We start from the raw sequence: 18,200 nt of genomic DNA, 5'->3' as shown, positions 1-18,200 counted from the left end.
CTCGATGAGTGGAGGAGAGTCAAAAAGTTGCCAGCCAGCTAAAATGGAGTCTACCAAAGGAACTATTCAACACAGGTTGAAAAGGCCACCACCAGCCTAGCCACATGACAACAAAGAGAGGGCACTCTCTATGGGAAACCTATTAATCATAATGCCCTTTAAGACACAGAACAACATACGTAGCCACACTCCCAGTCAGGTTTCAAATTAAGGCTGTCTAGGAGAAAAACAAGCCACAAACACAGGAAAGCCAGCAAAACAAGTAGGGGTCTACCACATGTGGTAGGAAGTGGTCTTTCTGCCTAAAACTTCATGAATCGTATGCAACAAAACCAGCTCAATGAGAAATAAATGAGAAATAATTGATCTAAGTTTACCTACAGGATGAGTAGTGTACTTACCTGATCATTTCGGGAGGATAGCACAGGCCGGCTGGCTGCTGCACCTGGTGCCACTTTGCTTTGCTGTGTTTCTGCTCCAAACTAGAAGGTAACAATAATCAACTATTAAAATCCAAACAAGAAAACAATAAGTTATAGTCTATGGCACAATTTAAATCTTTTCTCGGAACAACTGGTCACACCCCCAACTGTACCACAACGGTGTGAAACACACCCATGTACTGTCACAGCAATAATACTTAGCACGTTCAGAGTATGAAAAGGAGTAGTAGTGGAGGTGCAGGGGGGTGGGTGTTACAAAAAATCTGGAGAATAGTAGTTAAGAGAAGAAGCGTATCCATTGTCAACGAGAAGGTTAAAAAAGGACTCAAGATGCGTTTTAGAGATTCAACAAGAGAAGTTTATTGTGATGGACACACCAGGGAGGAGTAACGGTGAAAGCAAGGTGGGATATGTCCCATTACATTATGTGATGGCAAGGAGTATTGAACAAGTGTAGGGATATGTAGGGCGAGTGCCAATCTCTGTTAGGGTTGTCATCCTGAGGTAAAGTTCAAGCAACAGTTGTGCTAAGGATGAGGAGCTCCAGCAGTAAACAAATTCACACACAGTTCATTAGAGTCCACCAATCCTGGATCCTTTTAGCTGTAGAATTTGTTAGAGAAAACTGTTAATGGTTTTTCAGGTTGTTGTCATTTTAGCCACATGCCTAGGGAGATGTGACTCTTGACAGCACCTCTGTGTCTCTGGTGCCAGCAAGTGTTCTTTCATTTTATTGATGGGCTTGCCAATCCCACCAGGTCCCTGCTTCTTAGGAGTCTGTAGGTTTGGGCCATACCAGTCTTCAGCCACAGGACCAAATGGATCTGAACTGTCTCAGCCCTGGTACTGTGGCTTCACTCCCACTTGTGCCCCCACTTAGGTACCCGTATTATTGCATGACCATCTTGCCGTGGCCTTATCCTTGCATGTCACTGTTTATCACCTCTTTCAGCCCTCTTCCTCCTTCTAGCCTTGAGTGAATAGCATCTCCTTCCCTCTTCTAAATCCACTTTCTCCTGCTCACCCTCCTTCCTCCTCCTCCTCCTCGTCCTCCTCCTCCTCATCATCTGTCCCCCTCCAATAGCTTCCTTTCCCTGATTTCTCCTGCCCCTTGATAGTTTCCTCCTTCCCTCCTTCTGGCTTCTGTGTCCTTCCCTTCTCGCATGCCTTCATCTCCTGAACTCTGCTCTATTATCTCCTATTCTTCATTGCTCTTCACTGCAACCTCTGTCTCTAAACTCTCATACCGTCCCCAAACATCAGCCCCCTTTTACATCTGGGGCCACTGGGTAACTGAGGCAATAAAGATGTGAGCAGGGAGAGACGCCTGTGCGGGTTTATTGATTGGGCTTGGGGAGTAGTTCGTGAAGATCAACCCTAACCCCAACTCTAGTGTGGCTAAAGCGGTCTTACATATAATTGTGCAGGCCTGCAGCTGTGGTCTAAAAGGATAACTGACTGGACGACCATCTTGGATTTAGGCGGCCCGTCATGGGGACTGCCCATTTTCGCTACAGTTCTCTCATCCCCAGTTCACAGCCTTCTCTAGATTTGGTGTTAATCATTTGAGCTGCCTTCCTTGTTTCTGTGTGCACGAGGTAAGCAGTGGTCCGATGTTAATTCACTCAACTCATGTCTTTTGCTCTGGGTAACAATACGCTTGTGTGCATACACATGCTTTCTGGCTTCATACCATACTCTTATCCAGAAGCTGGGAATTTGAGAGGCCCTAGGGTATCCACTGTATACCACCTCGGGGGGAACCATCATGTTGCAGGTGGCTATCCCCAGCTACCACGCGGTTTTCGTACTCCCACTTCCTAAACTTCAGCATGGCACTTTGTCACAGCACACACAAGTGGCCTTCAAGAAGGCCACAGTTCAGTGGGTTTATTTTTTTCAATGTTCATATCAAAAGCTGGAATGCAGAGAAATATCTTAGTGAATAGAAACAAATCAACAGAAATAAAATGATATGGAAACAAAAAACAAATCAAAAAACGGTATATATGTGTTTCTATAAATAAGTGTCTTTCTTGTTTTACCATCTTTAGCGAAAAGGTCCCAAACGCGTCAAAAGTCGATTTGAACAGTGCAGTGGCACATGGAAGTCTCTTGGTGAAACTACTGTTTCCAAGAGCAGTAAAGTGAAATTGACTTTGCTTACATTTTGTAACTTTCTAGACCCAGCCCACACTATTTTACCATAGGGTGCTGGACGGCTTACTTAGTATCCCCCTTGTCTAGTTTCTCAAGTGCCATTTTTATGTTAATCTTTCTACAATTGGGCTGGTGGCAGTGGTTTACTTTTTACTACCATTGTGTGTTTTTACAGCGGGCTGCATTCGCAGCTGCAGTAAGGCACCCCTGGGTGCTCGTTTTGACAAAATAGCCCCGGTATTCTTTTCTCGCCATTTCTTTCTGGAAACGTCCTTCTTGAGATTTACTCTGCACGCCAAACCATGATTGGTCCCTTTTTTTTGCATTGTCTTTGGCGGAATTCACAATTGGCTCCAGTATGTCTGGCAGAGGCAGGAAGTGATTGAGGTGCGCAAACCGCCCTGTGCTTAATCCCCCTGGTTACAGGAATGCACCCAAAGGTGATTGGCCGGTTGGCTGTCCGGCAAGAACAGCCACCCTGCTCTGTGACTGACAGCTAGGCTGGAATGAATGGGAGAAACCTGCATAAAAGGCGAGGCTTTTTGGCTTGGAAGGCACAGTCAACCACTGGACGAAGGAATCCGAAGAAGAACTTGGAAGAGACGCCTGCGGCAACTCCTGGACTGTTGGTTTGCCAGGTGAAGCCCTGCTGCTGTGCTGAAGCTCCAAATTCGCCTTGATTAGAGAAGCACTGCAAGGATGACTTCTCCCCTTCAGTTGGTGGTACCAATCAACTCCAAGGTGAACTCGTTTGGACATCCTCTCTGAGCTGGCTGTACTTCCACTGCTGCTGACACCGAAGTGCAAGAGAAACGAACACCAAACGGAGTGCATCACATTTAAGTCGGACCCAAGCTTGTGGAAGATCCGCCAGACTCCAAGTAAACAGGACTGACCAAGCCTGAGCCACCTCAACTGAGTGCCTGACTCCAGATTGAGGAAAGTCCAGAGTGGTATCTGAGAGTCCACAGTGGTGCTATTTGCTGAGACGCGAGGAGCTGAAACCGCAAAGTACCGCTGAATTGAAGTTTGTCCTTTTTGGCTGCTGACCACCCCATTGCAGTGCAGGAGTCCCCAGAAGTCCTCCCTCTTGTCCCCATGACTGAGGCCCAGGAGAAAAAGTATCTGCAGAGCTGCACAGGAACAGAAGCCAGCTGGAACCATTTCTTCTAATCAAAAGGTACTGTACATTTTGAGAGGACTTACCTGAGACTTGTCTTGGTTGCTTCTGTAGAGTTGCTTGCATTTTCTACTTCTCACAAGCCTCTCAGCTTGTGACCCTACATCGATTCTACTTTTTCTACAAAGACTTCTAAAACATTGTGCAAGACTTTTACTTACCCGCAAGAAGTGCTTCAGCTCACCTAGACTTTGCCCAATTGACATTGACTGGCCTGGCTCCCTGAATGACTCTTCTTACCTCTGACATTGTGCTTTACCTTTCCTTCCAGGAAGGGGTTAACTTACTTTGCACTGGGGGGTTGAAAAGTACTTACCTGCTTCAGAATAATTGTGTGATCTCTTGTTTTATTCTAGAATGCTTTTCTTTGACGTTCCTGGCAGTACTGCTCTAAACATACCAGTGATATATTAATGTCCACAGTGTCCCAACTATTTAGGTCACCTGAGGGTGAAGGAAGTGTCTGTGTGCCATCCCCAAATGGGTACTTGCTGATTAGAGAAACTTAGAGTGTGTATTTTGGAGTGTATTTGTGTGTTACTATTGTGTCGCCCCTTCTGAAGGCTTATTCAAACTGACTGTTAAATAAATTAATAATTGTTTAATCAAGAAACCTAGAATGTAAGTGTTTGTTTGGATACTTGTCACTGTGAATCTCTGTGTAACTCCCCTACTGCTCACATTGACCCCTCTTGAGATAAGCCTGGCTGCTCAGCCAAACTACCAACCTGTGTAGTACAGATTTATACCAAAGGTTGGGTTCCTATTGCCAGGAGGTCAAGGTTGTTGTAGTGCACCCAAAGGGTACTGCACCAAATCTTGCCTAACAGTAGGTTTAGATGGACATGCGACTCAATTATTGGCACATGCAGCCCTTTTTCCATGCCCTTAGGAAAAGAAATACATCCACATAAAGTGTAAGTATTTATGATATAATATATAAACATAATCTGCCTCATCACGAGTTTGGTGGTAACCCTTAAATGCGGCGGTAACGGTATTAATGCTGCATTCAGATCTGCCGCCATTTTGCCAATTTCTGGCGATATTACCGCCAGCGGTAATAGCGCCGAACATTCCCCATTGTGCCCAATGGGGAATGGGAAATTTCCAAATGAACCCAATGGGGAATGGGGACTTACCGTCCCCCCCAAACCTGTGATCCGGTGCTAATAGCGCCAGGAGTTTGGCAGTAGGGCTAATAGCCCCAGCGGTAATACCGCCAGGGCCAGAGCCCAACTCGTGATGAGGCCCAATATGTCCTAAATTGGGAAATAGGTCAACCTCTCCTTCATCTGAAAGGTTTTTTGATGCAAGACTAGATCAGACCTTCCTGCCCCAAACATTAAGTGCTTGCTTTTAAATACAAACACTATCATCGTTCCACCCCCTTACTATGGTTTTAACAAAGTAAATTAGTCTGTGGTCATTTACTTTGACCAAATCATGTAGTGGCAAAGTAAATACATGTTTATTTAGCGTTGGAGGGTACAGAGGGTGTGCAATGGGGGTAGGGTTGGTATATGGGGGAGAGAGGGTATAAGGGGACCATATTTTTAAAAAACGGGCAAAGAAATCAAAGTGATTTGGTCTAAGTAAAGTACCACAGAGTAATTTACTGCAATAAAACAATGTAGAACCCTAATCACCATGTTATTATATAATGGTATTAGAATTTGTACCGTGCACCACTGCCTTTTGTATGGTCATCAGGTGCTCTGGCAGATCTGGAAGAGAGTTGGTTTGGTTATTTGGTACGAGAGGGCAAGGCAAGATTGTAGTATGTTTGTGTTGAGGTTGTAGACTGCAAGTACTCGGAGCACTGCGTGCTTGTAAGCTTTCTTGGGGCCTCATAACGAGTTGGGTGGAAGCCCTTAAATGCACCATTAACAGTATTACTGCCACATTTAAGGGATGGCCCTATCACGAGTTGGGCGCTAAATGGGCTGGTTTACATCCATCTTTTTTCTGGAAGTAAAAATCCCATTTAGCGCTCTGTTTTGGTGCAATTACCGCTGGCTGTATAAGCACACAGTATTTGCTTCAAAAATGCCCCATTGGGTCCAATGGACCCAATGGGGAAATGGGATTTACCGTTAACGCCCAACCCATAATCCAGCGGTAATAACGCAGGACCGGCTGGTGCTAACACTATTACAGTTGGGCCCAACTGGTGATGAGGCCCTTAGTGTGAAGTGTAGGAGGCATAAAAGGTTTTGTGTCCAGAGTGGCTGCATCATGCCTGTAGTGTGGGCATGTATTGGCCAGAGGCTGGGTAAGTAAATTGAAGTTATAGGTGTAAATCTGTGATGTTTGAAGTATGGGCAGAGGGTCTTTTTTTATAGAATACGATATGCAAGTGATTGGTTTGCACGTGCGTGTGTGGCCAGTAAGATGGAGAGAAATGTAGGGTTAGTCAAAAGGTGGGGGATATTCTTTCGTTTTACATAGGGCTTTCAAATTATTGGTGTTGCTATTGGTTGCATTATGGCGATAGGTGTTTGGCTTCAGTGGTTGATGCAAGAGGTCTTGTGTTGAGGTTTAGATACAGATTTTGGGAGACAGGGAAGGCATTCAGAAGTGAAAAGTCTTGCTCTTAATTGCATGTTTTGCAATCTTGGGACCAGTGTGACGAAGTGCCTCCATTTAGCATCACAAATACACACACAAAAAGACTTGTTATGCAAGCTGTGATGGAAACAGTAACACAGTCAATACTCCTTGACAAACCAGGACAACAGAGAAAACGCTCCTGACGGAAATGGCATTAAAATTATAACCTGGCGGGCTGACGTTTTATCAACCGCCACCAACCCCAAGACCATGTGACTTTGGGTCAACAATTAACAATATTGAGGAATGAGAAGGAGCTAAGATGAATCAGACCAGTGACCATGTTTGGTGTTGCTCGTGATCTCATGCAGATGGTATGTGACATAGAAATTTGGCATAACAGGCTTATTTGCAACTTTCAGCCATCATTATTCATTCTTGCATGAGTTCGGGAAGAACAGTTCAATGTCTCCTAGGAGTAAGGGACGGCAGAGATGGCGCAGTGAGAGGTCCAGCAAGAATTGGAGAGACGCGACGAATATCTGCAGGGAAGATTGGTGTGCTGTGAGAAGCCGCGAATGGTGGAATTTCACAGGATAACCCGAGACGGAATAAGGAGAAGTTCGAGAACAAGGTCAAGTGCAAGAAGGATCCTGGAGGTAAGAACACAAGTTGGAAAGGCTGTATGTTGTAAAATGTAGTATAAGTACCACAAGTTCAATAAAGAGTGTGAGAAAAGGGAAGCTTGGACACTAGTACCAAAATGTCCAATAAAGACAGAGAAAGAAAGTATGGCAAAACCCTATTCTCGCCAGAAGAAGCACAAGGGAGAAGAGAAAAATAAAGGCACATGCATTAGTCCCGGACCGCCACACAATCAAAAAGGTAAAAGAATTAAAAGGTAGTGAGCTGAAACACAGCACACACTGCTTACTTTGAGAGAGAGTAGCATCACAGAGAGGACTATACATTTTGGAAGTCTGGTGCAGCGAGAACAAAAAGCACCTGGGATTATAAATTGCAATCTCTGCGCTGATGCAGCTTGTGGTTTGGGCGACATGGAGCCCGGAGCGTAGCAAAGGAGTAATGCCACTAGGAGTGACGGGTGCAATTACTTGGACGGCAGCACTGGCGCACAGCCCCACATAAGTGGAAGGGAAGAACAGACACTGCAGGGGTACAGGACAGTCAGCGGCACATACAGAAGTGCGCCGCAGTACAGTTAAGTGGGGTGGGGGTTGGAGTATTGCAGGGCGTGTGGGCAAAAGTGATAGATCGCTGCGCCGTAATTGGCGTCGACCTTTGAGTCGGCGCAGATACGGGCGGCACGGTGATCAAATCGATTCAACGAGGCTGAGACTTTCTCTAGTTCCGCCCGCACTTTACAACAGAATAAAAGCATACAATTACTGCTAATTGGTGACTCATTAATTCGCCTGTCTGCTTAAACAAGTCCAACATTTTGTTTTCCACAACTACGAAGATCCAAGAGTTGGACTCTTTGCTTACCACTTTGTTGAACCTCTGCCGATATATACACAAGGAGGTGATGACTCACAGTAAAATACTAAGAGGAATTACCAGACATTTGGGGATCAAAGAACACACATGAAACTTGGCTTGTCTGGTTAACAACCTCATTGAATCAATGGGTGAGGGAGATGAACGTGGCATGAAGCAGCAATCTCAACGGGAGCGGCTTTCCCGAGCAGTTAACCAAATAGGAGCAACACCACTTATTGAACCTATGGCATTTAGAAAAATTATAGTCCATACACCAAAGGAGCAAGCGTATATTTCTCCCAAAATTGCCCCCGATATACTGGACAACGATTTGAAGATAGCAGGGGCTACAAGCATGGAAGCTGCACCAAAAAACGCCATTCATGTTACCAAAACTAAAAAGGAAAAGAGGCAAGAAAATGAATGTGAAACAAAGGCGCATGGAATACCTTGAAAAACAGAAAAATAAAAAGGCAACCAATAAAAGCAATTCACTGAGCGAATCAGTAAATGAATTAGAAGAGATATTGTAGGAAGGCCCTGGGGAATGCATGAAGAAAAACAGCAGGCAAGCCGCTAAAAGTAATCATTGCAATGGTAATGGTTGGTCGTGACCAGAAATGACATCAGGAAGACAACTGAAAATGAACATGTGCAGCCTATATCCTGTATCATCGTGGAAAACACAAAGTGGCACTCATGTTTGCATTGAGCGAGGTTTAGAACCAACGGGAGCTAAAGGTGATAGAGGATATTTTTCCACTCATGACGGGAAACAATGGCGAGCAGTGCAAACCCAATCCATGCAAGTTTTCTCTGTCTCTCCAAAATCTACGTACCTTACTGTAGGCAACAATACGAATACGATAGAGGACATAGTAGTCTCTCTGTTCGACAATGTGGAAAGTGAGAGCCCGGTACAGAAACAATCTGCAACGAGCAACAAGACTCGCCTGGTACCAAAACCAAATGGACCGTCACAGATGTTGCAATCTCATGAGCATGGGGGACCTAATTTAGCTCCAAAACACACCCTGATCAAAGAGCGTGGTCGCAATGATCAGATGCAAACATCAAACAGGAGATCAGCACCTGAACTGGGGCTACTAATCAACAGCCTGTTCTGCTAAATCCAATGAATTTACCCTCAATCGCAGGGCAGTCTTGTCCCTATTCCATCTATTATATCCATTGAGGTTGATAAATGCTGAAGATCTTAAAATTGTGGAGCAAATGAACATATGGCGCAATCAACTGTATATTTCTATTTCATTCAAAGAAATGGTTCTCTCGTCTGAGGTGATTTCCAAAAAATGGGCTCCGACTGCTCAGAAGTGGAAGGCCATTCCAGGCTACAAAGATGTTACAAGTACCCTGCAGTGAGAAAAGAAATACTAAATGATTGGTAAACATGCAATCTGAAAATAACTGAATAGTATGGGGAATCGAACAACTTACTTCAGGGAACTACACTGGGATGCACTGGTAAACGCCCCCGAGGAGAACTGGGATTGGCTGGTAGGGGTGTTGCACTCGAAAATCTTGCCCATACCGGAATAGTGTGAGGAGGGTGCTCTCTTGGAACACCCGAGAGCACTCACAATATTGAGACCCAGATGGGCTTTAGGATCAGCTAGAATTATACGATTTAGTAATGCTGCAGGGGGGGACTTGGGCGGTCTGCCCATGAATTAGTGACGGAAGGAATCTGTGCCAATCCATGGCAATTCAAGGGCCACTTAGACGTCCGAAGGGTGGGTTGCTGAATAGGGCAAAGAGCCATCTTGCGTTGGTCACCTTGATTGAAGAGGCTAACATCTTGGCGAGTTTGGTAAAGGGGCATTGGATGAGGAACCATCAAGCTATGATCGCCATTAACATCTATGATCCACCAGGGAATGCTTTTACCAGTGTAATTATGGCACGATCAGTGAACTATTGGAGAATCCGAAAATTAAAGCACTACCAATGATGATCGCTGGAGAACTCAATGCCAAACTCCTGTAGTAGTAGTAATAATCTTTATTTCAGCAGCATCGCTATGAAAGCAGGTATATCAAGGAATCAAACGTTTAAAATACAGGGTTAAACCATAAAACAGGCATTTATAATTACAAAATACATTTCATTCTCAAGCGCGGGGCGTTTTTCAAATAGGCTAAATGGGTTCGGAGGTCCACATGATTTTGACTACACAACAAAAATTCCAGCAAGTCTTTTGTTCTCCGTAGGTTATACTTTTTATAAGTAGGAACAAGCCACTTACAGTGTATGTTCCTGTATCAGGGGCATGTAACCAGAAAGTGCTCAAGGTCTTCGTCTCCCTGCCCACAGATTTTACACAGGGGAAGATCACCTTTCCCCCAGCTGCTAAAGACTGCTGCCAATGGAAGTATCCCCCACCTTGCTTTTAAAAACAAGGTACATGCTTCCTTGTCATCAGTACAAGATAAATATTCATCTCGGCCAAACGAGTGCTTCCGCTCGATGTATTTCGCTTTTGTGCCAGTCATGCCGATCAGAAAATGTTATCTTGTAGTACCAGTCCCTATATCTCTGCTTGATGCAGTCTTTCGCTACCTTGTGGTCCTGGGGTTCAAGTGTAATCATAGGGGGGAGGCAGAGTTTTCTGGTAAGGTCTGAGATGTAACTAACCCATTGGAGAGCTCTAGCGCCTTCTTGCACTAGTACATCAAAGACGGCTTCCTTGTAGGTACGAAGGGCGTGTGAGGTGCACAGTTTGTGGCAATTCATTAAGGGACATAGTTAGCATCAAAAGCAAGACCATCTATCCCCAGTTCTAATCTTAAAGGAATAGATGGGGCACTTCTTGGGAGGGCAAGGATATTTTTCAACATTGCCTCTGCCCTCTGTTCCATCCTACCAAGATCAGAGTAGCACAAAGTTCTGCGCCATACATAGCGGACGTGTTTGCACAGGTCCTTAGAACTTCCAGGGCTTGGGACACTGCATAACCCCCATAATAGTTCATGAAACCTCGCACTGCCGTCCCTTGCATTGAATAAAGTATGGATTTTTCTATCTGTCCCCCCCCCCCCCCCCCCCAAGGACCTCTTTCATCAAGACGGGCTCCCAGATAGTCATAGAATGCGACTCTCTCGATCTCAACCAACCCCAAACAAATTGGGGCAAGGGCTGTTCCCCCGCGTTTTTTTGGACCAAAGCGTAGCCTTGGTTTAATTCAGATTAATTACAAGGCCCAAACCTGCTGATATCAAAGCGAACAAATGTAACGCCTTCTGAATAACTCCTCTTGTCTTGCTAATCAGGAATGTATCGTCGGCATATAGCAAGATGCCGGTTTTCCTCCCTCCTAGCATAGGGGCATCCATGTCACATTGGGAAATCTCTTCAGCGATTTGATTTATGTATAAACTGAAGAGCGTTGGGGCAACAACGCACCCCTGCTTGACGCCCCTAGAAACCAGCAAGGGCTTGGATAGGCCATTGCCAGCTGGAAGCATACACGGGTGTAAGTTCCTACGTGCAGGCTGCGTATGACTGCCAGCATTTGAAATAGGTGCAGCCATAACTTAGATCTAGGGATTGACTCGAAGGCTGCACGTAAATCAATGAACACCAGATAAAGATTTTGGTTTCCAAGTCTCACATATTTGTCCCAGAGTAGAGCTAGCCTAAATAATTGGTCCACCGGTCCAATGCCCGGTCTAAAACCTGCCTGCAGATCTGAGAGAGCGTTACTTTCGCGGATCCAAGCCTCCTGTTTTCTTAATAAAATGTTTTCGTAAATTTTAGAGGCTACATCAATCAAAGATATAGTCCCATAATTTTGGGGGATCACCCTTGTGCCCTTTTTTAAAAACAGGGACTATGGTTGCACCTCACCAAGACTCGGGTATGAGATGAGGACTTGTGATGTTTGAAAACAGATGTTGTAGAACAGGCCCCATATTCAGTAATAAAGAGTTCCCCCAGGACTGCATCAGGTCCAGGCGCTTTCCCCCTCTTCTGTGCCAATTGCTTCCTCCTCTTCCTCTAAGGAGATATCCGGGCCTCATAATGTGACAGAGCCTCCCATCCCATTTGTTCAGAGTTGGCCAGTGATTGTGCTATGGAGTCCTGATAAAGAGAGTTGAAGTGCGAGAACCAGCATTCCTCAGGGATACCTGGGACAGCGACACAGGACGGTCGCTTGGTATGAGCGGATACTATCTTCCAAAAGGCGGATGTGTTTTTCAACCTAGTCGTTAGCTGGAGTTCTTCCCATTGTTTCTTACAGAACTTTTCCCTCTTGCTCTCCAACAAGGTTTTATATTCTTGCCTAATCAGACTTATTTGGGAGGCATTCCTACTCTCGGTCAGTTTCACAATTGTGAGCAGTTCAGATTTCTTTTGGCGACACTCCCTGTCAAACCACCCGTTTGTGGTTGAGGTGCTTATCGCCCTGTAGTACCTGGTTTCATAATAAACAGGTTTTACACACATACCAGCTGCTGCCAGAAGATGCTAGGGGATAATTTGGTCCCAGCTAGCACAGCCTCAAGGAGCACGACTATGTGTATACTTTGCTGATGCAATTGCTTTCAACCAAGATTTGCCACGGGATATCCGACTACCTTCCACCTTTAGGGTGGTTGATGGCTTCCCGGGTAGATTGAAAGATAAAACAAGGGGATCATGATCACTTTTGATACGCGGGATAACTTGAAAATCAGCTACCAACCCCCAGCTGTCGACATGCAACAGAATGTAGTCAATATAGGTTTTGCGATTCCCTAAAGGCATATGTCGGTTTTGGTGGGATGTCACAGGGAAACCTACCATTCCAAGCCCGTATCCCATTACGGTCAGCTCCTGAATTAGTTTGCCAGCGTAGGTAGTCATGGCGATACAAGGTCGGCTATACGGCGGAAGTATTTGGAAGTACTCATTGAACTCCTTATATAGATATCCATACTCTTCAACTGTTTCTAACTGCATATTAAAATCACCTGCTAATACAATATGTAGGTGTTGGGTGGTGCACAAAAACCTCATTTTTTCTAGATCCTCGAGGTGAGTAAGAACTGCAGCTGTGGCATCCATAAATATTTACAATGACAAGTGAGTTTTGGTTGTCAACCTCCCAATTAACAGTTAAAAGATCGGACAATGCGGACGATGCGGAATGAATTAGGGTTTTAGTTCCTTTTAACAAGTTTTTAAAGCATGTTAGCAGCCCCCCACTTCGCCTCCCCCTAGATGATTTCTTTGCTGGAGAGGTGAACACCTTATAACCATAGATCTCCTCTGATTGCAAGAGCCAAGTCTCTTGAAAGCAGATTTCAAAGCTTTTCAAAAATTCTTGCCAATCCACGTCATATTTCTTGTCCTTAAAACCAGCCACATTCCAGCATAAAAGATTACAGGGGGTTGAGGGTTTAAAAAGCGGATTGTCATGGGGTTGGCTCGCCGGGTCATGTGATTTGTTCTGCCTTACTTCCCCTCCACGCCGTTATGCCGGGGTCCTCCATCATAGAGATTTTGCCCCATTGTACTCCAGGGGTGTTAACCCTGCTCAGAGCTCCGACGGTCCGGCATATGTCATGCACCGTAAACTGTCTCGATGGCACACTTAGAAAAGCCACCAGCACGAATACTTGTTACTTTATTGAGTTTACTGTCCAAATCCTACTTGGTTAAAGGAGAGTTCCGGGACTTTTTTTTTATTGTCCCTACGGGTCGGCCATGTGTTTGTAAGCATAAATCGGTAGATCGTAGGAAACTTTCCTATGGACCTTACCCGACTTTTCGCCCCTTATCGCACTCGAAATCAGCCTCCATTTTGTGATAATCCTATCATTCCGCCGCATCGACCTGGCTCACCTGCCTTTGCGGCACTAAATCAAATCCCCCGCCCCTGAAACAGACTTTATCAAAACATTCATATTCCCCGCCTCTATCCGTGACGTGACTGTGCTGCGTAGGCAAACGCGCCCAGGCGTCTTCTACGCGACTCCACACAGACCCCGGAAATCAACACAGATCAGCTCACAATACAGCGCACCACAATTCGGAATATGAAACTGTACTTTGAAATCAAACCGCAAGATTGTAAATGTGGTAAAGTACATTTATTTGACATCAAATGTTTAGAGAATATTCAGCGATTTGCATTTTTATTTGCTCATGTTCCAAAAAGTTCGTATTGAGGAACGCGATGGTCCTTTGCTGTACACAGGGTCTTAGAGCATCTCACAATACAGCACCACAATTCGGAATGTGAAACCGTGGTTTAAAAGCAAACGGCAAGATTGTACATTTGGCAAAGTACGTTTATTGGACATCAAATGTTTAGAGAATATTCAGCGATTTGCAATTTTCTTTGCTCTCGATCCAAATTAGTTCGTCTTGAGGGAAGCGATGTTCGTGTGCAGTACACAGGGTGTTGGTTTACGATAAAAATAAGCTCTTCTGTCGCACTGATAATCGCATGGCTGTTCCAACAACGAGGCACTAGGCCACCACAATGGTAGGTATGTTGCATCTAACCGTTAGTACCGCGTAAGGGCATACTTGTACTTGGCGATCGTCCCATAAAATGGTCAGGGTGGTAACGTTGTTCACGCGGAGAAGCAACTGGCGGCTGTAGAAGCCGTCCGCCGGTGTCTGGTACTCGTGACACAGACAGTAGTGAATGATGTACCTAAAAACATAAAAAATGAAATTAGTCTCACCATCAGATCCTTATTAAAATTATTCATTTCATAGCGAGGACAGCGCTACTGGGTGTACACAAGTGTTTAAAGGCGTGGCGAGGCATGGAGGGGGGGGGGGAGTGCAGGTGGAGAGTGGAAGGGCCCAGGACTGAGGTCGCAGACAGTGGACCAGTTGTAGCAGGGGAGAGGGAGAGAGAAAGCAGAAGCAAAGAGGAAGGTTTTGAGGTGCTTCAGTAAAAGCAGATGTTTCTCCTCAAGATAGTGCGCGGTAGAAAACAATATGCCACATAGAACGAACAAGTACAACTGAACCCGTCTTTAAAGCCACTGTATAGTAATGAAATTGCGGTATAAACTCATCAAAAGTTACTTACATTATATTTGCATTTTCCATTGTGTCTCTGTGTAGGGCAGACCCGAAACACCACTCCTTCTTTGCCGACGTTACTTCTTCTAATGAACGTGGCTCATCGTTTCGTTTCTGAAATTTTATTCATTATCTTTTCTTAGTCTTTCAGGATGGTCCCGGCCTGTCAAGGTCAAATCACAATAGAACCTTATATTGGGTCGTGGGCCGTTCCGCCACCCGAGCAAAACATCAAAGCAGCTGACCTTCACTTTGAGCGAGCACACATTTCTAGTTAGCTGCAGTTAGTTTTAGGGACATCTTGTCTGCGTGCCTTTTTTTTTATTGTCCCTATGGGTCGGCCATGTTTTTGCAATACGGAAACATTCTATAATTTTTGTAAAAATGATTTATATTACTGTTTGGTTTAATTGCAATGGGCCTGCAACATGAGGAGACTCGAGAGAACAGACAATCAAATTACAATCATTTAAACCGTGATGTGTATTTCTCAATGAGCTCTGCTTTAGGTGGACATGGAACAGAGGCAATGTTGGGTGGCAATGCAGTTGTCCCCTGCATAGGTTCGTTCACCACTCCATGTATGTGCCTATCGAGGACATCTACGATAAGTCTCTCAATAAACTCATATTGCATATCCTCAAACACTGGTTTGATCACCCATTGTTTACTTCTTTTAGTGAAGGCCTTATTGTAGCGAAGCGTCCCTAAAGTTCCGGTCGTCCTACTTTGTTGACGGCCAACATTATGGTTATGTGCCAAGACCGCTAAAAGAGTCCGATTTATCATGCCTTCCATGCCAAAATGCAATCTTTTGGGCCTGTACTTGAGGCACATATTGTGGAACACCTCCAAATCTCCTGTGTGGCAGAATTCCGTGAGTCCCCTCAAAGCTTTTGTTATAGTTTTATCAAATACAATCTTTTCAATGGCTTTGTGAGTGGGTGATGAAGGAATCAACCACTTCTTCTTCCGTGCCTCCTCTGTGGACAAATGGCCATGTTCACATTTGTGGAAATGCTCATTTGTCGACCATCGATGTACGTTGCTACAGTGCAACATTACTGACCGCCATTTTTCCAGTAGAATTTCCAACGACCCTTCACATGTTTTTGAGCTCCACCAAAGATGGTTGCTGATTGACTTGGACCACTGTGAAATACCTTGCAATTCTTTTTTTTTACCTGCAGCAGACAATTTTTTATTGATTGATTTTGCAAGATGCCAAACGTCAAATTGGTGATTTATATTTTTGTACTGTTCTCTCATTGTCTTGGCAATTGAAACGTGTCTGTCCGTGGCTATCAGGTCGATCACCATTCCCCGCGATTGTAGTTCTTGCAATGATGCTACAAAGCCAACTTTCTCCATGGCCACTGAGGATGTACTTTGTGACACCTGCACGACCACCGAACTCACAATTTTCTTACTTTCCATGTCCTGAAAGTGGTAGGTGCAGTACTTGGCTGAAAATCCTGGGCTGTCGCACTGTCCATCACCAGCAAGCCTGAAGCGTTTGCCCGCGAATGTACTTTCCATTGACATTTTTTCCATTCTCCAAGCTTCGCTGATGGCTGGAAATAGATAATCGGTTTGGTATTTGTAGAACTGACTTTTCGCAATGAAATGGATTCCCACAAACTGAAAGAAATACTGTAACTTTTTAAAACTTGAACCACTAAAAAGTGCGGCCGCTGCACAAAGTAGATTGCCTGCTGGCAGTTGCCCCAGCATGGGTTGTGCAGACCATGCGAACGGATGATATTGTGTACAGGTGGCATGTATTTTAAGGTTAGTGCCTCGAATTGCACGAGTCACATTAATCAATGGCTCCCCACATACTTCCCCACCAACCGAATGCCCACATTTCATCATCATAATAATATCCATCAAACAGCTATCGAATACAATGAATTTGGCCTCTTTCCTTATACTTTCACTCTGCATCCCAGCTGGTTCGGCCTGTAACGTTGAGGACATGTCACTCGCATGAAAGGTACAATCTCTGATATCGTCTTCCGCTATGCTGAGTGATATTGATGGTGTTTCATTGTCGTCCACGTCATTCTCTTCCATTGCAACATCTGTTCCTTGTCCGGAGATGGGAGAAAAAAACAATGTCTTCAACTTTCGCGCGCTCTTATTTTTTGCGGGTGTGGATTCTGTGAATTGATCTCCGACTGCATCCAAACTACCAGGAGGACATTCACTATCAATGGCTGGTGGTGGTATAGCTCCGTTGTCAATCACTTCATATTCTTCCCATTGGCACGATGCATCTCCAGTCTCAAGTCCCTGCCAAAAGGTTTGACAAGCAACATCTCTCGTTCGCTTCACTGTCTGTGTAGATTTAGTTCTTACACCCACTCGCAACTAGAGGACAGATTAGAAAAGGGATGTTCAGTTTAAACACAACTTACAGTATTGAACTATTGACAGTGAAAGACAACATAATATAGTGAACAGGACACTAACCTTCTTTTGCTTTCTTTTCTTTGAAACTTTCTTGCCTCGAACTTCAACATCTGGACGCTGTTGCTCCGACTCGTGTGTGCATGTCTCCACTTCCTCTCGCGCTGCAACGACTATATTTTCATGATAAGCACATCCATCACTCACTGAGGCTCCATCGACTCCCTGAAACATAGAACTTTCATTAGTATGTATAATAATATTGAAAACACAAAATGTACTTGGGGACCAATACCCATACGTACATCTCAATAGCAAAACACGAATGAACGCATTGTGTAGAACATTCAAACGACAATAGTTCACGCATTGTTGATCTAGTTAGATTGAACTGTCAAGATCCATACCTCGGGCTCCGCATAGACTTCCATTGATGATATTATTGAAGATGACGCTTCAGCAACTCCCTGAAACACAGTAATTGCATTAGTATGCTTTTCTATTTTGTTAAAAAGAACATAAACTTTGAGCAGGCGTCAACGGCTCATCTAAATAGACCTGCACAAATGATCAGTTGTCTAAAATAAATAATGGATATGTAAATATGATTCGATTTGCTCGATCGTTGGAAGTGTCACCACCCAGAGATCTGCATCAACTACTAGGGGTGATGTTCTTGTAGAAGAAGCTCCGTCATCTCCCTGAAACATAGTACTTGCGTTAATAAAGAAGGAAGTATAGCGGATGTAATCACGTCATATGATTTCGCTTGATCGAACTGTCAGTATCCATACCTCGAAATGCATAAGAACATCAAGGGACGATGTAACTGCGGTGCACACTTCTGCAAGCTGTTGCGCCGACCCGTAACTGCATGCTCCCCCTTCTACTTGGACTAATGC

At 44.6% G+C, this 18,200-nt stretch overlaps 1 protein-coding gene across 3 annotated transcripts in view; it reads right to left on the bottom strand.

Annotated features, from left to right (window-relative positions):
- The window catches only part of AP4M1 (adaptor related protein complex 4 subunit mu 1), a 585,491-nt gene that overhangs the window by 283,711 nt on the left and 283,580 nt on the right, over positions 1-18,200 (bottom strand). For all 3 annotated transcript variants that reach the window (XM_069646421.1, XM_069646423.1, XM_069646422.1), the window contains one exon: positions 402-482. In XM_069646421.1, coding sequence (XP_069502522.1) covers positions 402-482 — 81 coding nt within the window. The remainder of the gene's footprint in view (positions 1-401; positions 483-18,200) is intronic.

This window comes from Ambystoma mexicanum, chromosome 1p (assembly GCF_040938575.1).
Source record: "Ambystoma mexicanum isolate Mex_15411 chromosome 1p, UKY_AmexF1_1, whole genome shotgun sequence".
Classification (NCBI taxonomy): Eukaryota; Metazoa; Chordata; class Amphibia; order Caudata; family Ambystomatidae; genus Ambystoma; species Ambystoma mexicanum.
Note: the sequence above shows the minus strand (reverse complement) of the source record. Positions and strands in the feature narration are given on the sequence as shown.